The following is a 22,591-nucleotide window of genomic DNA, read 5'->3' as shown; positions in this document are numbered from 1 at the left end:
CACTTCTGTAATATAAAATTGTTGTGCCCCTTCACAGTATAAGTATAAAGTCGTGGTGGCCTAGTGGGTAAAGAACCAACCTCTCGAGTATGTTGGTGTGGGTTCGATCCCAGGTCAGGCTAGAACCAATGCAACTTTTCTAAGTTTGTATGTACTTGCCATGTATATCTTGGATACCAATGGCTGATCAAAAGGTGAAGGAAAACATCACAGCAACACAACAAGGAGGCCTGTGCCCATCAATGGGAGGATGAAAAGGGTGTAACAGTTCACAGTATAAAACTATTTCTCGCCTCCCTCTCTCTAGCTTCCAGTACCCTTATTTCACCATCTTATGTTGAATAATCTGGTCTCTTACATCAATCTATTTATAACGGTGATCTTAGTCGTTACATCATTCCAAGCAGACGTATTCATTTATCTGTGGTGTGTGATGGATTGCCCACAAGACCCCAATTCCCTAACGGGGAGAAACACTTAAGTCCTGTCGAATTGGGTCTAACTCAGGACTTACTAGACGACTTGAGTACTCAACTAACAGGGCAGCGGGACATTTCCCATCAAGCTCTATCAACCGAATCCTCAAGTTACCTAGGCCCTCCGACAACAATCCAGGTTGTAGCCACGGAGATCCCAGATAGAGAACAACCCAACATTCTCCCCCTCCCAAGAACTGCTCTCTGTTAGGATGTTGGTCCACCCCCTCAACCCAGAAATTAGCAAAACTCCTTGAAAAAACAGACGATCCCCAGCAGGAGTTAATAATGAAAGAGGTGCAGAAGATATCGGGATTAAATACAAGAGATCCCAAAAAACTCATTAATTCATATTTCTCTCTCATACGATTATAGGAGATGCATGGTTTGAAATCCGTGTGCTCTTGTTACAAGCGGCCAGGGGGGATACAGAGCCTTACTGGCCGCTGTGACAAGGTTAAATGTCCTCAATAAATACCTCCATACCAAACATTCCTTAAGAGTTACTGAGGAAATGGGATATTTCCTGGATAACCCGAGTGTCCGGGTGAAGCAACAAGATAATCCCTTTAAGATAACGACATCACCCACTACTTCATCTTCTGGACCTCAACAGCAAGCAATTGCTCAGCAACTTGTTGCCTTACCCTCAACTCGTTAATATCCCCATTGCTGTCAAAGTGATGCTCTTGAATAAAGATCTCTATGGGCTGGTAGAATTTTTCAGGTTTGCTTCACAGAGATCTACAACAAAATCCCACCACAGGAAAAGATCCAGAAGAAGATACAATTAGATACACTACTGGCAACAGTGCCAGGGAAGACAGGGCAGTGGGTCATTCAATAATTACACAGTAGCTGCTCCAGAATCGTAGTTCATTTCATTTTATCTTATCTTATAATTCACCTTTGAATTCAAATAATAAATCCTTCACGGAGGCATCTAAAATAAGCTTCGGTTTAAGTATACGTCATCAGTGTTTTGAATAAACGCATGGTTGTTATGCACGATGAGAATGATAACGCGGTACGGTCGGTTGCTAGTTGGAAGGAAAATATGACCGATTTCATTGTTCTCCCTGTGCTATTCGGGCCTGAGAATCACTCGCAGCCATCAACAACGCGGATGCCGCACTTAACGAGCCTTGTCGATGCGATGGAAAATAGGAACGGATGAATTAGCTGTCAGCTATTCAATGATAAAAGTAAGACAACGCATAATACACGCTCCGTGGAATGAAACAATCAGGTGTCCATGCCAGTTATAACGTTTGCGAAAGTTGGCTTAGCTGTTTTGTATATTTGTAAGCTGTGACTTACATAAAATAAAACCATCAAGGCTTAGATTGAAGTTAAAGATTAAACAGGTCAACTAAAAGTTCGTTTGACATTTGAATTGAGTCAACGGCAGCACAAGTTTTTATTGGCGGGAACCCATCCATGGGATCCGTAAGCCTAGTTTCTGTCTTCTGATCATCTGTAACGACTGCCAAAGATGTTCAAATGACAGCCGTGACTCGCCAATTAATCGTGCCTTTCGAAACTTGGAAGAGCTCGTCATGATAAAATGGTCACCCATCCGCTTCCCGACCGCCCCAAGAATTATTTGACTTTATAATTGATCGATTCTCGCGGCTAACACTTAGCCAACAGTTCTTCGTCCTAACTGAAACTGACTGTCTATATTAATTAAATAGTAATTTAATACTGGTATTCATGTATTAAATTAGTGGTTTAACTACGGCTGCTTTAATGTTTACAGAAGTTGAATTTTGTTTCACGTTCTCGTATAAATTATATGAATAGAGTTGAAAGTTAGAAGGTTTTGACGTGTATCGATCGTAATGTGGTGCCGTCGTCGCCACCATAATGCGATCCAGCGCGAACAACGTGATGCCCATGGCGTCCTACGGCGAGGAGAGAGGCACGCACGACTGGAGCCCTTCGGCGACTAACTGGCGAGTCTACCCGTCCAATTTACTTACAATAATATCAATTTTATTTTTATTATGTTAATGAAAAATGCCGTAAGCTCTGTAGAAGTTCAAAGGCTCAATAGAAGGCAGGCAGTCGTCCTTTACACCAAATTTTGGTGCAGTTAAAGTCAAACAATTAGGCAAACTCTTAATTTTCCCTTGTAACAAATTTTTTACTAATATTTATTTTAGGGAGCTTGTATAGTTCTTGAACTTTCTAAATAATTAGTTCTGAATTCATCTGTTGAATCGCAAGCGAGGGTCACAAACAGGGATATGAAAGCTTTAATAAAATATTTTTAATTGTAAATTGTGTTAAGAATAAATATTAGCTTTAAAAGTGAATAAAAGTAAATGTTTGTCGGTGTGCTTAAGGCAAACAGATTATTTTGTGTTACGCAGAACATTTTCGGTGAAACTGTTGTTTACAGTTCGTATCGGTGGCACGCGTGTTGTATGTCAACCGTGTCCTTTAATCAATTAGCAGCATGATCGGATCAATTTTATGCTTCATCGCTGAGCTTGTTTTATTTAAAACACTTTTTGTAGATTTCGCTATGTTTTGAATGCTTCCCACGCTTCCTCGAGAGGTTCTGTTCCGTACTTCTGTATATTAAGAGGAACTGAGAGAAAGATGCTCCTAGCTGCCTTCTTCATTCATAGTTTTTGTGTTTGGTGTAGGTATACCGTTTACTAGGAAATGAATCGAAACAGCGTTGATTGAAGTGATAGAATTCAAAGTTTATCCAGCGTGCCTAATTATATGTTCAAAAATATCTTTGTAGTGATCAAGTATTCATTTCAGCCAGAATGTTCATAAAATTCAGTTCTTATCTGGTATCATCGCAACGGTTTCGATTAAGAAATATTTTCATGATGCATAACGAAAATTATGAAACTGAATTAGAGAACCTATTTGGGCGCTAATTTTAATTGCTATTACCATTGGTTCTTAACCAGCAATATACAAACTTAATCTTATTATTAAATCAAACACATCACATTAAGGATGTTATCTTGTCAATATCAAAGTCCCTAACAGTGAGGCCAATAGTGTAGACATAAATATGTAACGACAGGTGGTAAAGTGGTCATGCTGCGCAGCGCACGCCCAGTGCACCAGTCGCAAACATTGTATCTCTGCCTGTACATTACACAAAAATGAACTGTATTATAGAGTACGTAGAGATTTTAATTAAAATGACCCCCACATATAACTTGTGACCTAAATCATACTCCATGAATAGCAGCGCAAGCCTGAAGACGGGAGAATTCGAATTTATTGGCCATTAATTCAAAATATTATTTTCACAATATAAGTACTCATTTATTAATTTTGAAATATTAGGTTCCGATTAATTTATATGTGTCGTTAAGATATTTATTATGTATGTAAATATCGTCTTTATTTATAATCCTAATCTTTTGTTTTCAGACGTTAAGTACGTTGATGTACATCGTTTAATAAATTGTTGGTCATGAATGAACAAGCTTGTGTTTAAAAACTCAAACTGTTTTTAAAATCTTGCACTATGAAGATGACTCATTGTATTTTATTTGTTCGCAGGGTGTGGATGAAGAAGACAGGGTTTCCGTAAGTATTCATGCAATATTACATAACTCGTTAAAATACAATTTAATAGAGACTATTTTACAGAATGTTGATTATTTGCAGTTAGATCAAAAGAGTGAGACTGATCCGTTAGACTCGAAGCAAAAGCAATGGATTCTATGTGCTGCAAGAGGAGATTATCATGCTTTGGCAAAGATGTGCAAGGAGAATGCTAAACTTGTTAAGACTAAGGTAAGTGAAAAAGAATAACAAGCATAATTTTCCGCCAAACGGCCAATTTTTTTATAGTTAAAAAACTCTCCTAATCAATTTTATAGAACGTTTCTAATTTATAAGGAAGGAATTTTTGAAAATTGATTAGGAGAGTTCTAAATTGTGATGTACTGGCAAAAATATAGCAGTAAATCCACTTCTCTCAAAGTTCACCTCGCACTCATGTCCCGCGCCCTTCTCACCAACACTAGATTTTGAGCTGCAAATCGTTCTTGTTTGATAATCTTTAATCGTTTGGAGATATTCTTCTAAAAGTAGTCGTGGTGGCCTAGTGGGTAAAGGACCGCCCTCAAGTATGAGGGCGCGGGTTCGATCCCAGGTCAGGCAAGTACCAATGCAACTTTTCTAAGTTTGTATGTACTTTCTAAGTATATCTTAGACACCATTGGCTGTGTTTCGGATGGCACGTTAAACTGTAGGTCCCGGCTGTCATTGAACATCCTTGGCAGTCGTTACGGGTAGTCAGAAGCCAGTAAGTCTGACACCAGTCTAATCAAGGGGTATCGGGTTGCCCGGGTAACTGGGTTGAGGGGGTCAGATAGGCAGTCGCTTCTTGTAAAGCACTGGTACTCAGCTGAATCCGGTTAGACTGGAAGCCGACCCCAACATAGTTTGGGAAAAAGGCTCGGAGGATGAGGATGATGAGATATTCTTCTAAAAGCTTTACTATTTATATCTGGGATACCGCTGATGATTTTTAAATGACAGATTTGATCAGATCAATAACTTGATTTCACCGTAATTTCTAGGTATAGATCTTGCTGTTGTTTTGTGGTTTGTCCTAAAAAGGTAACCTCACAGCGACTACATTTGCTAAAGTACTCAATATTCGTTATCTTATTGAAAATACAACACATAAAATTCCACAGATTGACCATTTGCAAAATCGAGCTACGTTTACTGAGAACCCAAAGAATTTCAGTGAAAAAATGTGATAAACGGTAACGGATGTAGTTGTCCCTTGAGTTGTATCCTTGAGTTTTTCAGCGTTAGTTAGCGCCAAGTGAGAGCACATGTCCAAAAGGTGTGCTTCTAATTGGGTCTCGGGGTGCATGGCCGGCGCCGGCCCGCGCCCCCCCGCCGCATGCTATCTTGACATATCTCCGGACGTAGTCCCTTGTTTTATTTTACGAGCGATCTCTCAGACCCCGGTTTTTTCTACATAACTATTGTGTTTAAGCTGTTTCAACTCTCGGTCTTGATATATTGATGTCATATAAACTTAAAGATCGCAAATTTTGAAGACCGAACTAGCCATTTATTTTATTACAAAATAAAAGATAACATTTTAAATAAACAAGTATAATTTTCAAATTGATACTTAATGATTGAGAAACAAAGTATTCGAATAGGTGCGAAAACATTTAAGTCTAAAAATGATTAATTATTGTACTTTATAAAAGTAAAAATATTTAAGTATGGGTACATTGCCTCTAAGCTTTTATTTGTAAGGCCAAAGTCGTCGCATTGATTACAGAGTACATTACTTTTATTGAATACGCAGTAAAAAGGTAATGATTGCCTTCCCTTTTATTGATTCGTTGTAAATCAAGAGTCGATGCAATTGGATTTAAAGTTTATTGGCATCCTTTCTTAGGGATGTGAATAGTTTTAAAAAACCATTAAAATACGTATTAAGGAAATAACAAAAGGTTTATTTTGCCTACAAGGGCTTCAACCTGACTATCTGTTAATTTGCTCACTAGATATTGGAATCAGATATTATTTGTATTGGTCTAAAATCAAAAGATAGGTAATAGTAAATCCTCAGTTAGTCATACTCAAATCAATCGTTGTATTTTATGTAATTTGTAGCACATTAAATCCTTTTAGTCCGTATTACTGCAACACGTGCTTTAGGATGTAGAGTGACAGTTATTTTCATTTTCTTTTATTCACTTCCCGAGCTAATAAAGCAACAGTAAATATTGTTAGACAATATGTAACACGTGTTTGCTACTGGTGCCTTGCTGGTTGACATTTGTCGTCTCTCTTCTAAAAACACTTTGATGCTTATTTTCGTATTTGCTTGAGTTGTTGATGGAATTACAGATTTGTGGAAATTTCTCTGTGTGTGGGTTCTTATGATATTTTTTATTGTAGGCCTCGCTTGTTTCTCTTTGAAATGAGAAATTTAAATATGTCATCATCGCTTCCTATCTAAGAGAAATCATCTTTAATATTCATATTTTATGCCTCTTGATGATTAGTTGAAATACATTGGCTTAGTTTATAATATTTTTTAACACTTCATGACATTCCCGTTTACACTGTGTTAATCGTATATTCATTTCATCTATTTAAGAAATATTGTTTCGGAAACAAAAATCTTGTTTTGATCTTTATTTTGGTGCACCACCTATGAATGTGGTCGAAGTACCAGCTACTAAGACACAATCGAAGATAAAAGATTATCTTTACCAAAAGACCGCATGTTTTTTTAACTGTCTGATTAGTTAACAAAAGGTTGAACAACGAAAGTTCTTCTCGAATTACAAACCAAGATAACAGTATTCAAGATAAGAATTTAGTTTTTGCTTACCAGGCTTGTATAAATTATTAAAGTTGAAATCTTATTAGTTTATCTGTAGCCTATTTGATAATAATGTAGGTATGTACCATCTTATTTATTAGTATTAATAAAGGGAAAAAAGAATACGAGATTGAATAAGAACACTCCAAAAATCAAAAACCTGCAAACTGGATGATATCTTTATTAAAATGTAACAAATCCAAATTATTCTTTATGCACTTATTTATCTTAGCTGGTGAGCTACGAAAGCAATTCAAAAATATTTAATTGTTCACTAACGATCGTGTAATTGTGTTGATAAAGATTTGTTTAGTCAATAAAAAAGACGAAAGCTCGGTATTATTATTCTTGATTTACGAGTGTTCGTTTCCAACGAGGGCGGAGTTGGTGATCGAAGTAATTAAATCCAAATCATTTCGATGTTCGTTGCCGTACCAACAGTTATATTGATACGATCCAATAATGGTATTGTTAATTACATTTATATCGGGTAATATAAGTAGAAGTTTATATCGTCGTCTTTAATTTAAATGACTACTTACGGTTTTTATTATGTTTGTTAAATATCATTAAAGATGGTACTTCAATAAATTTTAATAGTTTTGTAGTTTGGCATTTTCTAATTGGTGCCTTTAACTGGACTACAATTACAACCGCATTTTTTGTGGCGCCTGCTCGCAGACTCCGAAGTATTCTATTTCACTGTAAAAAAATCTAAACATTCGTCTAAGATTTCGGTTGCACGCGCTATTAACGCCAACTCGACGGTGGGAGTGTCGTTGCAGAAAGCAATTTAAGTCCTGATTTATTCCGGTGCAAGGCATCGGCTCCGCTGACATCTCTCAGTCTAATTAAGACAGTGGCTTTCTAAATGATTTATCTGCGCTTAAATCTATGAGTTGCACATTTAACACAACCAATTAATTGAACTATTAAATTATTTGTTTATACAATCTACTTATCATCCTGTTATGATGTTGAATGTCTGTTTGAATACTGTTATTATTTTTTGACCATGTAATACTTGCGTTGAGCAAATAAATAATAGTACCAACAACACTATGAAACAATTCCTGGATGGACTCTTTTGTTTCGGCCGCTTGTTACTTTGTGAATTGAAGCACGACGGCAACTTTTAGTATATTGTTTTTAGTCGTTTTCAATGGGTGTGCTAACTTCTCGAATGTGTCGGACGGCGCCAAGTCGGTGCAACCTGAGATTTGACGCCGCGCCTCATTTGACCCGTCCGTCGAACGCGCGCGCCATTGTTTAGCTATGCATGCTGAACATGACGCACCGATACTGACATTTCCTTTTTGAATGTCATATTCGATTCATTTATTTATACTCCATAAATGTTTCATCGCAGTTCAATGTTGCTGAAAAATCATTAAACAATATTAGTCAATATTTATACAAAAGTTATATAAGTAAAGTTATACTAATCTCATTACCTATCCTTTAGGAAAACACAGTTCCTTTTAAATAATGACTTGGATGGTCATTAAATAGTGATTGTTATCAAAAAGTGATGCACATGATTGCAGCAATTTTATGAAATCTGCGATAGGAAATTTCCGGAACAGGTCATATACGCAGTAAACCCAAAAACACAACGTAGATATAAATAAAGTAGTATTTGTTTGATGGCAGCAGTTTGTTCAAATGGGACCTAGACGTGTAGCACAAGGCACTGCGCGGGAGTGCAAGTCACTCCTACAATAAGTGATTTCCAACACGGTGACGCAGCGATATTGTAATGGTTGTTTGTTTAGTGGTTCTACCTTACTCGTGTATCGGCCTAATCATATATGCCCATAGTTTTGTTTTTATACGGCTGTTTCATTATAGAGTTCATGGGCGTGTGATGTTGGGCGCAATCAAATTTGAAAGGAGACAGCTCAGCATTCGTGCTGCTTTAGTAATTTGGTACTGGCGCCATAAGGTGTTGGCACAGGGCGATATAATATTTGATCGTGCAACACTAGTCTTTGTCTTTTCATTATGATACGGACATCAGAAACAAGCCAGTTATTTCCCGTAGTTTTTACTTACCGCGCTTACAAAAAGCTTTAGGTATAAATAAATAAACTAGCGGTCTCCCGCGACTTCGTCCGCCTACAAATGTAAGTAATCCTCACTTCTAAACAGGACTTCCATGCGACGACCAACACCCCTTAAACTCCGTATTAGATTTTCGTAGATGTTACGTAACTTCCTGAACGCTGTCCAGCCGAGTTGGATTCGACGATTGACCTCCTGAAAACGCTAGGACTCTATTATTATTATTTTGCTTAAATCGTATATATCTCTGCTTGAGCTTATATATATGTGAACATAACGTTGTGTTCTACAAACGGGGCTCGGTTTGTTATTGCAAAACACGAAAGCATGCTAATTGAAATTCAGCATGAAAGGGATAATGAGGGTGGCGGGGTGCCTTCGCCCCTCAACACGGCCACCGTACGTCGCTCAAGAGCGCAATGTCAAGATGTGATAATATCTGAAGTTGCTTCCCAATGCTAAACAATCGTAAAACTTGCTTCTGGATTCACCATCTTTCTGCAACACTAAGTGTTTTTTCCAATATTAGTTTGCACATCAAAATAGTGTTTTCAAACGTATTTGTTATATATGAATTACATATATCTACAAAATACATTTCCGTAGACTTACCCTATCCACCTTAGACGACAGGACAACGTACGTTTTCATTTTAATTTACTTACTTTTTCAAAGATTTGTATTTCTTAAAACAAGACTCCCCAGTTCCATAATAGTGCAGTCATATGTAGCCACGTTAAATTGTGTTAACACTGCGCAGTGGTTCATGTAAGCTTGTACTTCAGCATTCTGTGGTTTCTGTGACAAATGATGCTACTTTGTACACGTTGAGAATTTCTCGAGCTTGCGAATATCCTCACGATGTTTCCTTAATAAAACTCACAGCTTTGAATTACTTTTTAAATTAATAACATGAAGTTTTTAAGAGTAAAGTTGTCAAAAGAGATACTGCATGTAAGTTTCATTTGCCAAAATAGTGTTATATTGTACCAACATGTAGGAGATGGGTGCGCAATTTACGAAACCCGGCTGGGGATACGAGGGAGAGACCTCGCACTTTACCGTGGCACATTAATTAACCGAGCTGAATCTACATACGGCGCCACAACCACGTAGAGAGCCCACTGGTGGCAAGAGCGTAGATTTACGACTCGTTCGACCACCATCTATCGGATAAACTAATTGCAGCGCAGAGCTATTGTTTCTAAACACTAGACAGAAATAGAGCCTGCCGGCTGTCCGGTTGGGATCGCAGCTTGTATGCGATCGAGGACAATTATTCGATTGTCCGGCTGTTTGAATACGCTAGGTACGATCTTTGTTCGTGGAAATTGTGTGATAGATGAACAACCGTTACGACCAAATGACCATAATGCCTGCTCCAAGCATTTATTTGATATACATGTAAATACGTCCCATGATGCAGCCGCCTAACGAGAGCAGCCTCATGATTTTTGTGTGGAAGCATTTCTATAAAATTTTGCGTAGCGAAAAGAGCGAGACCGAGAAATGCGCTTATCTCTGGAACCACCTTAATTCAAACACACATTGAAATTAAATCGCGGTTAATAAATGAAAACAAAAAACATTTTTATATTAAATATAATTTTAGCTTTTTTGGATGTAGACGTACTTAGGTATTTATCATATAAAATGGTGCTTCCGCTTATCGGAGTCAATATGGTAGGTTACATTAAAATGCATGCAGATATGTGAAAAATGGAGAATCCCGGTCAGAGAAGTCGGTTGAAAAACATTAAGCTGTGTTAACCATTGGTTGATGATGCCTCAAAACTCAAAATGTCAAAACACAAAATATTATAACTTCAAGCTCTTTAAAAAATACCAATCTCAACATTTCGCTAATATGTAAAAAAAATAACAGTTATTTAAGTAAAAAGTAATGTACTCAAAAAATCACAAAGTAAACTTAAGAATATGAAAATAGTTGTCCCCAGTTAAATGTGGGACACTTTCAAAGTGCCGATAAAGTACGTACCTATGTAATTTTAAAATAATGTGTTATAAGACTATTTATTTATTTTGTATTACTTGAAAGCACTATTCTAATCGCATTGCATTTAGTGCATTTATATTGGATTTTTTAACCCCCGACGCAAAAACGACGGGGTGTTATAAGTTTGACGTGTCTGTGTGTGTGTGTGTGTGTGTGTGTGTGTGTGTGTGTGTATGTGGCATCGTAGCTCCCAAACGGATGATCCGATTGTAATGCGGTTTTTTTTGTTTAAAAGGTATGTCAGTCGGGAGTGTTCTTAGCTATGTTTGGTGGAAATCGGTTCAGGTCTTCAAGGTCATCAGCTCGTTTGCTAGATGTGATAGGAATGTTACACGCTCAGTTTACTTGCAAGTATATGTGGGATCTGAAATTTGAAACACTAATGTCTTTTGGAACCACTGAGCTGGTCTGCTGTTAGGGCACGAAGGTAGGAGACGTAACCCTGAACTGCCTTTTAGTAAACCCATCGAGTTTGGGCTCGTTGAATTTGTCTTAACGAGTTCTCTTCATGTTTCTGATTGACGAGAACCTGATGCTGGAAATGGGATGTGGCGGATGAAACCCTGGAATACCGGAATGAAACGGATAAACCGATTTATATTTTTGCTGAAAATCTAGAATGTCCAAAGGTTAATATTTATTGTTTCTCAATCTGTGCAATTCTCCCAGAGCCAGTTTGTCATGAGGATTGTTAAACAGCTTCCTTTGGCCGAGATCGCATATAGCGACCCCATCTTAAGATAAAATAAATTAAATGAAAGAAGGAAAAATTAAGGAGCTCCTTTAAAAAGCATGAAATAAAATTAAATTATAAATTTAAAAAAACCCCCGACCCAAAAAAAGTATGCAATAATTATGATAAAAGGTTAAAAACGCTAAACCCTATAAAAAGCAAAAAATAACTTTTAACACTACGTAAACTAAATTTTGACGTGTCGGGGGACCGCTTTTTACCTTCATAAATACTTACATAAATCAAATGATACCCACCTAATTACAACAATCGTTTAAAAAAAAAAACACGTATCTGAAGTAATGAATTAGAGCGGTCCCCCGACACGACAAAATTTAGTTTACGTAGTGTTAAAAGTTATTTTTTGCTTTTTATAGGGTTTAGCGTTTTTAACCTTTTATCATAATTATTGCATACTTTTTTTGGGTCGGGGGTTTTTTTAAATTTATAATGTACAATTTAATCCGGATTTCATAAATAGTTCTGGTAACCCTATGTGGGGCATGTCGGCAGCGGTTGCCCTCGGCGTACAAGCCGCGCGCCCGCAGCTACGCTTTCGGCGTTGGGCGAACAACCACCCCTACCGCACCCTTCACAGCTTCAAATATTTTATTGTTTATAATGATCATTTTTAACCTTTGAAGTACCTACCTAACTGTATCTGTTTACAAGAGTGGTTTGAGGTTGTTATCCATTTTCGGAATTTAAATGTAACTCGCGTACTCTACACAGGTACCTACATATTTCTCAAACTACAATCGGAATGCTGAACTAATATTGCTTAGAAATATTAGTGAAAAGCAACTTGCAATATGTTTCAAGATTTGTTGTGTGTAAGTTATTCCTACTTCTCTATTTCCTTTCTGTACATAATACAATATTTTTAATATAATAAAATATGGCTAATACCATTCAAGGTTGTGAATACTTCAGCCCGAAGTTTACTAACTACTAATAAAATACTCGATATATAAATATACTCGCCTAATCCTTCAAAAGTGGCGCGGGCGTCAACTTGTCTCGATTCGCTTTCATCTCGATCTATACACAACGAGCAAAGCTGCTTTACGACAAAAATAATTATAACCAAGAAACGAAGAGAAGCCCGAGGTACTCCGCTAAGCCACTACAATTCGTTTGCGGTGGCAATGAGCGGCTTGTAAATCAAAGGGATTCTACATAATTAAGCTCATAATTAATGTAAGGACTCTGTTATTTATAGGCGTAGTCATTCTTAAAATTGCCCCCGTTTTGATAAGACGGCCCTAAGAGGATGTGATTAACATATGTAACGTGTACGAAAAAGGTTTTAATTTGGATTTCTAACAGATTTCAATAGCACATTCCGATGCTTCTAAACGTGGCCGTTTCATATTATTTTAATCTTATTTAATTAAAAAGTCAAACGTTTATAGCTTATGATACAAAACAGATATAAGCATGATGGCTTCAGAATTATGTTTCCTTAATATTGTCATCCATAATAAAAATATCACAGTAAGACAGGAAATATATATTTAATAAGAGTATAAAACACTTGGGGCGTGATTTACAACCGGGACGTCAAATATTTTTTAGTAAATGCATTAATGGATTGTTGAGAGCTGTTCTTCATCTACTCATAAACCCTCATCGGTGAACCGAGTCTCTTCTAAATTACACCCGCCACCGCAACGGGCTCGAACCGCTCCCTATTAATTTGTTTATATTAGAGACGTTCACTTGCGCAGTCAATCACGATTGTCGTCAAGCGACCGATACACGATTTGTTTTCGAAAGATCTTAACCGTGTTTTGGTTATTTCTGTACAATTGAAGCTTTTAAATTTAGTGTCACCGCAACTCTCCGGAGACACTCTAAACATTTGTCTCGGGATATTTATCGCTGCGGCTCGTCGACTATATCATCCAGCCGGCATTGTGGCAATCGATCAGAAGCCGCGCGGGGCTGGCTAAATTGATTATTTATTCAGGCTTAGTTAAATCTTTGAGCAGTCGCGTTATTTGTAGACTAAACAGGCAGGAAGTGGTTAAATGCTTATTTGAAATGTGTGGCGCGCCTTGACATCTCATTTGTCATGGCGGCGAATTTTTAATATATTACTCTGTGAAAAGTGATGAATATTTACAAGCTCTACCACTCATATAAAAATGGAAAGCTCAATAAACGCGTCTGTTCTTTTCACATCTTTACTTCTTTTGCGTTGCATGATATAGTTTTTCAACTGTAATTAAAAGAGGAGACTAAGATAAGAACGGGATTGTAATTTTATTAATAAAATCACAAATAACACAGTTACAGTAAATTAACTAATGATAACTATTTTAACAGTTTTTCATTGTCTAAAAGAAGTTCTACTATTCCGCTGTTATATGACTAGTCGATTCATTGGATTTAAAATACAAAGATTTTGTCGGCTCGCAAATGACATATTTATATTACCTATGGTTACTGATGGGATCAACTTCCATGTAAAACATTGCCGCCGCCCGAACTTACCACAGATATTTCGAAAACGTAACTGACGTGTCCCTTTTATTATATTACCTACTTGAAGGTACTCCCGTGTAAAACAACGCGAGAGGGCCACAGCCGCATGGCCTCCCGGGGCAAACGGGGATAAGTACACGCCGCACTCGGGTGGAAATATAAAACATGTTCATTATTTTAAGGCTAATTGGGAGAGGCCGCTTGCAGCGAAGTAGGTGCGAGCCCGCCGCCGCCCGCCCACGGCAGTACCGAATTCGAGCGCCGTGTAACGGGCTCATTACGGTATAAATGCGAATATACGTATAGACACTGTTTCTGCATTAAGCTGAAATACTACAGCGCTTTGTAAGATGTGTCTAATGTACGTACGCTCCGTATGTCGCAATGAGTATGGAACCTAAATCTGTTCGACTTTAAAAACAAAAGTTTCACGTCTCAAGCAAGATTACTCTTTCGTTACACATTATTATTTTGTTGCTTGCTGTAGGTATACCTAAATTCAAACAAACCCTTATCTGCTTTCTAAATCCTTTTTATTATTACTTTCTTTTAAATACTTGTGAATAGAGAACAACTTCAAAAGAAGGATTTATTCTCGTCTTTGATGATCTCCCCGCCCGAGGCGTATACGTTATTGTGAAACTTTTATATTTTGTTGCAGATTGAGCGTTGTTTTACTGAAAAACTTCTCTTTATAGGATAAAATACAAAAGAAGTTCACTAAGTACAACCCTTGCGTTAAGATTACTCTCTTCCACGCAAAACTTTTAATTAATCAAAATTAAAAGAGATGGTTGACGATATTTTGTTTGTATTTCTTAGAGCAATACCTACTCGAGGTAAAAAACTTTAAGTTTAATAAAAATACGCGTTTCAATTCGTTTATATTAATTTGAATAACATGTAATGTCTCATGCATCTTGGAAAAAAATACGCACTTGAAGTATCATAAGATAAACAATCAACAATAACTGACATCAAATTAACTAACCCTTTGGGGAAACTTTTATTGTATCACATCCGCTTAAATAAGGTCTCATCCAATTTCGCATCTAATTGGCCAAAGGGAGGAGGCATAGGCGCGGGCTGCGTTCGAACACTGCGGAACCAAAGACGAAGATAGTTAATCACTATTCGCATCTGTGATGAAGTGTGGCTCGATTGTAATTACTTCGTGTGTTGATTTAAGCTTTATCACGAGGTTAAGCGGAGGGATCCCCGGTTGGCCGGCCCCGCGACGGATTATTGAATTTATTCCTCCAGAGATACTTTATACAATTACTGGCGAAGGTGCCGCCGCGGGAACCTATTAAAATATTGAAGATAAGATCAAACTTTTAGTGCAGACGAGGTGGGCAGGCCGACTTATAACAAGAATAAGATTCCGGCTGCTTCCAACGCACGCTTGCTCTCTCGCTTATAGTTTTTGTGTTTACAATTGTTTCTAATTATGAATTGATCAAACATTCAATTCGATATTGTATGTTATTATCTTGAGACGTTTACCTTTATTTGTTATTTGTTATTTAATTGGCTTCTGATTATGAAGTGGTCGAACTAGGTAAGTATCTTATTCTATAATTTTAATACAAATCGTCATTGACTATCTCGAATTGTGTTTAAAGTTAAGTGAAAGCTAGGGTCGAAACTTGATACGCTCTTTGAAATTTAATAAGAATGTTTTCCTTATTTAAAGGTCATTTGTATGTTTTTTTTTGTCATCAGATCTCAGTAGAATTTCTGATTATTCTAATCTTCCCTTTATACATAATACGAGCTACCTACTTGACCTCTACCCTCATTATATTTTTCTTCGGAAGGTAACAAACACAACAATAACATATTAATGTTACGTAGGTGCTCCCTGAGCTAGAACCCACCTGAGCTAGAAAATCTAAATTGAATTTAAGTTTCTAGCAGCCCTGTTCCAAATGTTATTTGAGGTCGGCGCAATATGTCTTCCGCTTCCATTCTTCCCTACCACTCGTCATACTAATACTCACTTTTGCCTACTCTCACAAAATCGAATTTCAGCTAAACCACAACTATTGTAAATCGAACAAATATCTTTCATTCACGGCTATAGCCCCAACGCAATACGACTGCTAAACGACTGGGAGGTGTCCAGACGTGGTGACTAACTGCCTAAGGCCCCCGCGTAATATACGACAGCGGCTGAATATAGTTTTTAATTAGGATCTGCCTACCGACCCAACGAGGCCTCTATCCGTCTTACCACAAAAACTTTTAAACGTCAGTTTATGCCTTGTCTAAAAAAATGACAAATTATGACGTTGACATATGGTTCATTTTGCAGCCAAAATTTTATTAGACACGTGTAAAATAGGGTTTAAAGTTTTTGTAGTAAGGCCCTATTTGTTTAACCAAATGCAAAGAAAAGTGAACGAGATGAGAACGAGACGATAACCGCTATCACGAATGTTTTTGTTGTACGTAGTTTCATTTGTAAATCAGCCGTTAGAAAGATTTACGCGCGGCTGCCACGAAAGGGGTTAAGTGCAACAATCAATTCAGCGAATAGAATTAACTACAGATGGGGTACGGATTTTCATCAATTTTGTTTAAGACGTCACATACATAATATAATAATATTCTAAAACCGTGGGTATTCTCTAAGCTTACTTTGTTCAATTTTAATGAGCTTATTTACCTACTTCCGAGTTCGTTTCGGAAGCTCCTGTTATATTTTACAAAAAGTTCGGAGGTTGTGTAAGCTAATAAGATTAATGGTGTAGCTGTCATCGCAAATTAAGTTCCCGTCAAGATTTTAATAAGGCCTTTGTCAAGCAAAAGTTTGGAATTCATGTAAATTACTAAGTTTCTACTTGTAACATAGAGTTACTGAGGGTCTAGAAACTCATTATTTTGGAATTTTATATTGTTTTATTCGTTATTTGGATTTTTGTATTGCTTTTGTAGCGTTATCGTCTCTTATCCACGATTGTTTAAAGAGAGCATAATCGCGAGTCATCGAGGCGCGGGTTGCGCGCCGGGGCGTCAGAGCTGCACAAGGCCGCAGGTCCAATCTGTAAGTTTCAATTAAAATTCTTCTATCTTCGCTACCGCCGTTGAATTGGTCCAATGAACGATTCGTTTTGCATAAATGCCCGCCAGCTGTTTACAATAATCGATGATATGTTTTTACGAGTTACATTTTCAATTTATTGATATTCATTCTTGGTCGGACAATTTATTTGTATCGATAATGTTTCAAAGACTTCTGTTTATTTTTATCATGGAGTCGCTGACGGGTTTACGATGGCGCGTCTCAGACATGAATGATATATTGGTTAATTCTCATAATTACACTTTAATTATGAATCATTAATTTTTATCGACACAGAAAATGACATTTCATGGATTTAATTCGAATACAAACAGAAAATATAAACAAATTAAATGCGGAAACAAAAGAAAAACAATAGAATAAAATAAACATAAGCGTTAGGTACTTCTTATTGTTTCTGTGTTGGGCCCATTCAGATTTGTTATTTTTTTGTTTTTTGATGTCTCCAAATCCTGTTCAAACGTAACCTCTCGAGGCATTGACTCCGGGTACATTCGGATGTATTGTGTTGGCGCAACTAACCGACGACAGCGAGTTGAAAACAGTTTTTCACATCCCGGTAAGATAAGTGCATTTGCTTGTAACGACAAGGCGCGCCGCGGCGATCGCCTCGCCACGCCGCCTCAATGGGCGCGCGTTCTTTATTTATATACGCCCTTCTGTAATTAACGATAGTAAAAAGAAATACATATATTCTTTGATTTATATCATATCTCATGTTTGTTTTTGGAGGAAATTGTTTCTATCTAAGCTGTTGTTTAAAGTTTAGATTAGCTTTGAAAAAAGTAAAGCGGTTTCGTTTTTAGTATGACATTATTTCAGACAGGAAAACAGAAATAGACACCAGCTATACTAAAATGCCGTTTATCAATTCCTTTGCGAATACCTACATTTTCGTTATATCCTGACACTTTGGTCACCTCTGTCTATCCAGCTCCGTTTAGCTACTCTCTTATTATCAGGCATGAGTTTACCAAATTATATCAATAACGCTTATAAAGTATAGGAATCATGTCTAACCAACGGTAAAGTGCGCGTCGGAGCCGACTCCATCTTACTTCGTCGGGTAAACTTAATCTGTATTAAAGGAAAAATATAAATTACTAGCTTTTGCCCGCGGCTTCGCTCGCGTTAAGAAGTATTATTATTAATTAGGTATGGTTTTTGCGGCTTTACTTTTGTTTAGCGTGTGTAAAAAATTAGGGCCTAAAAAACTTCTTTGTACACAATATTCTTTACTAATCTGTCATTAGGCGCTAAAACTATTAAGTTATTGGGTGAACTTACTCGTGAGCAAGCAATATAAAACTGTCCATGAGAGAAGCAATGTTCTCTCAAGTCAATACCCGCAAATTTGAGAGTTTGCCCCTGAGACTTATTTATTGTCATGGCAAAGCAGACTTCAAACTAATACATTTTACATCCTTCATCATCCCTTATTTTATCACCCGTGGTGGTTGAATGGGGGTTGAATTAATCAAAATCGTATTTAAGCGAACGTCATCATAAAATTCTGATTCGTCATCAGGACTTCTTCATAAAATCTAAGAAGATGTATACAAACTTTCATCCCCTATTTTATCCCCTTAGGGATGGAATTTATCAAAATCCTTTCTTAAGGGTTGCCTACGCCATAGTAGCTTTATGCATGCAAAGTCTCAGTCCTATCGGTTTAAAATTGACAAAGTTTCATACAAACTTTCATCCCCTATTTTATCCCCTTGGGGGTAGAATTGATCAAAATCCTTTCTTAGCGGATGCCTACGTCATAACATCTACCTGCATGCCAAATTTCAGCCCGATCCGTCCAGTGGTTTCAGCTGTGCGTTGATAGATCACTATGTCAGTCAGTCAGTCAGTCAGTCACCTTTGAGTTTTATATATTTAGATGTTATAATGATTACCACAAATTACTGTAATGCATTTTTTTTGAGAATCTGGTATTTATCACATACAATATTTTTAACCTGAGCAATTAATTAAATATTCGAGCAGGCAGAAAAAAAACTGACAACAAGTGATATAAAAATTATATTCTCGTCAAATTGAAGATGTGCGCAATACCATGACGCACAATAAATTATAAAACGAAAATAGGTGATGCAATATAGGTGACAAAATACGCTGCAGTAAAAAGCGTTTAAAACGTTTAAATCAATAAAATAAAAATAATTTATAGCAGGATGATGAGTACATAAACTACACGAAAAGATTCTCATGTTGAAATATTTGACAGTTCAATAAAAGCTTATAATTTGTAAGTATGGTAATTATCATGATAAGTTAAGATACTGATCTGTCATGAGCACGCTATATACAATATCTCTTGTGTCATGGAATTAACGCAGATGAAGCGATAATGCTAACACAAACAAATAGAATGGCGAGAGAACGAAACGAAAATTGAACGGAGCGTTGATAAAATAAGAGAATTTAGGAGTAGAACGTGAGGAATGAGACATCGACGCAAGAGTGCAGAGGCGGTGGAGCAGCTGACACCTGTCATCACGCAATTTATTAGTCGCTCCGAAATAACGGAGTCAGTGAACGTTCAAACAAAATGAAGAGACACAACGCTCTATTAACGACACATCCTCGGGGTGCACCCGTTAACAGCTCCACAATTAAATTCACAATGTTCTCTCGATATCCACAAGTTAAAAATAATATACTCCAATTGCATTCATACTTTGTCAATATAGGAATTTAATGAAGTAGGTCTCTTGGGTGGTTCATATTCTCGTAGGGTATCAGAAATTCCCAGATTACAAGCACTTATTTAATTAACATGAATTTATCTTTTAACGTGCAAGGAATTTTGTTTGTTTTCAGTTTATGAATTTTGTCAAGATGTAGGCACTTGTCGAAACAGCGGTACACATACTATTATTTGAATATTCGTAAATTAAAAAAGAGTAATGATCTGGAATTTGTCTTGCTTTGATTAATGTATATTAGTTGTGAGTGCAAGAAACGCCGCAAGGGAGATGACAATATCGTCGCGAGCGGCGCGCGCCCTCTTCATCCCGATGCAGTGTTCTAGCGCTTAATAACTGTCGACGAATGTTTGCGTCACTTCGTCTGCAATGCTTATGATAATAAATTGCCTCTTATTTTAGAAATCCTCATTCACCATGCTTATAGCCATACGAGCTCATCGTTTACGATGTCGGCATACATTTCTCGAAAATGACATTCGACGACTGATTGTTTATTGCTTTGAAGTTAACTGATAAATTAGTAATTTTATATGAGAATTTGAGAACTCTTGCTTTTTGGAATTCTTTCTCTAAGTAATTATAGATAAGTGTATAAAAGATGTAATGTTTGTGTGGTTTCACGGTAAAAAGTAATAAAAAATATAAACTAAAACGCTATCATTAATTAGATTGAACATTAGTTTTATTGGAAAACCTTGAACAACAGGACAGTGACTCGATAAAGCGTGTCGTGCAATACGGTAATCAAACAGATTTATTCAATAAAGGTGAATTATCAGTGGCGGAGGCGGGTGCGCGCGTCAGTCGCACAGTCATTACCCGGCCTCATCTTTGTACACGCATGGGGTATAGCACTGATGGGATATTAAGGTTATTACCAACGGCAAAATTGGCCGAGCGACCGCTGAGGAAGCTGCCCACCAAGACCTATTAGCGGTATTACATATTTCATATGATCCACCGTCGATCAACGATTATGGTGTATTAAAACGCAGTCTGACCGTCTTCCGATCATGGGAATATGCACAGCCCCACCTTTTATCTACGTTTTTTACAGTTTAGTAGGTAATTCGGCGAGGATCACCGAACGGCTGGGATGATGCGATGTACATTATGGGTACTACTCCGAAACTTTTAATGTGTCTTGATTTTACTTCGATCGTGCGGTATCGTGGAAGCGACCTCAAATAAAAAAATATTATTTTTATGGTGACTACACTTTGAATTACTATATCTTTTGGATATTGGCATTTTTATAAGGTAATCATGCTTATTTATTGGGTTGAAAGTGAATATTGCGGAAGTGGGTTAAACTGCAGATAAGGAGCTGCACGCGGTCAAGGACTCAGACGTGTAGATTGAAAATAGAAACAATTATTAATAAAAAAGTTTTCAAATGCCGCTTTGGACGTTCTTTGTATAGCGCATATGTACATTCTAGTGATGACCAACAACATCAAATAGAAAGAGAAACTGACTTTTTGATATGTATGGATGGAGCTTCTTTCAAATAATTACATTTGCCAAATCATTTAAAACCTTTCGAGGCACGCTGCACGTAGATCGATTTCTGGAAATAGGCGATTAATTTATGGTATTTTATTGCAAGATACATTTTTGAAAATTATGAGAGTTTTTGCCAACAAAAGGGTAGTTTTGGATACGATATTTTACCGTACTTTTTTAATTTCTAATTGTAATTTATATAAATATTATAAAATAGTTGCCACGCATCCATAACTTTTATCTATGCAATTTATTTAATACTTTATTTACATTTGGTACAATGGCGAACTTAACGCCTTACGTTTAAGTATGTAATCAATACACCAATACATCGATTTCGAAGTGGCCGGTGCCTGTGCCGTATGTCCACTATGCTGCAGTAGAGTATTAACTGGCTGCGGTTGACGGTCTGTGGTCTCCATCGACAGATTCTCGGCTCCATCAGCCCTGGGTTCTCCGAACTATTAAGCCAGCAGCATGCAGTCCTCTTCGTTGCGTATTGTTGACAACTCGTCGCCATCCTTAGCAATAATTTATTATTGATTTCTTAATAGAATTTTACTTAAGGTTAGATGCGCGAGGCATTCCCTATCATTATGTGAATTACGCTGTCGATATTTTGCTGATAACAACTAACCACAAAAATGCTTTGTGGTTACAACATTATGAAAAAGGTATCCTGTTATGCATATCTACGCGTATGTGAATAACAGGTTTGAAATGAAACAATCAATGGTCATGGATGAATAAAGGCTAGTAAAATGCATATTCTCTTTACCTCTCTCCTCTACCTCTTTTGGGTCTCCGTAAACGATTAGACGATCTTCTTTTATTTTATCTTCATCCATAAAAGACGTACCAGAACGTAATTGCAGTAATTTGGCCAAAGTTCGTTCTGTTCCAGCCTTTTTATCGTCCCACTGCTGGGCACAGGCCTCCTCTCACACGGAGAAGGATTGAGCATCAATCACCACGCTTGCTCAATACGGGTTGGCGATTTCAGACTATATAGTCCAGGTTTCCTCAAGATGTTTTCCTTCACCTTTTTATCAGCCATTGGTGGCCAAAGTTCGTAAACCTATGATTTCTTTCGGCGTTAATGAGTTTTGCTGTAGCTACGTACTAAAAAAAATGCGCTCGCG

The 22,591-nt window shown here is 37.2% G+C and overlaps 1 protein-coding gene across 1 annotated transcript in view; it reads left to right on the top strand.

Annotated features, from left to right (window-relative positions):
* The window catches only part of LOC126053492 (uncharacterized), a 31,729-nt gene that overhangs the window by 7,770 nt on the left and 1,368 nt on the right, over window positions 1-22,591 (top strand). The window contains exons 3-4 of the mRNA XM_049841073.2: window positions 4,020-4,046; window positions 4,128-4,256. Coding sequence (XP_049697030.2) covers window positions 4,020-4,046; window positions 4,128-4,256 — 156 coding nt within the window. The remainder of the gene's footprint in view (window positions 1-4,019; window positions 4,047-4,127; window positions 4,257-22,591) is intronic.

The sequence above is a fragment of the Helicoverpa armigera genome, chromosome 1 (assembly GCF_030705265.1).
Source record: "Helicoverpa armigera isolate CAAS_96S chromosome 1, ASM3070526v1, whole genome shotgun sequence".
Classification (NCBI taxonomy): Eukaryota; Metazoa; Arthropoda; class Insecta; order Lepidoptera; family Noctuidae; genus Helicoverpa; species Helicoverpa armigera.
This window is presented reverse-complemented; position numbering and strand designations above follow the sequence as displayed.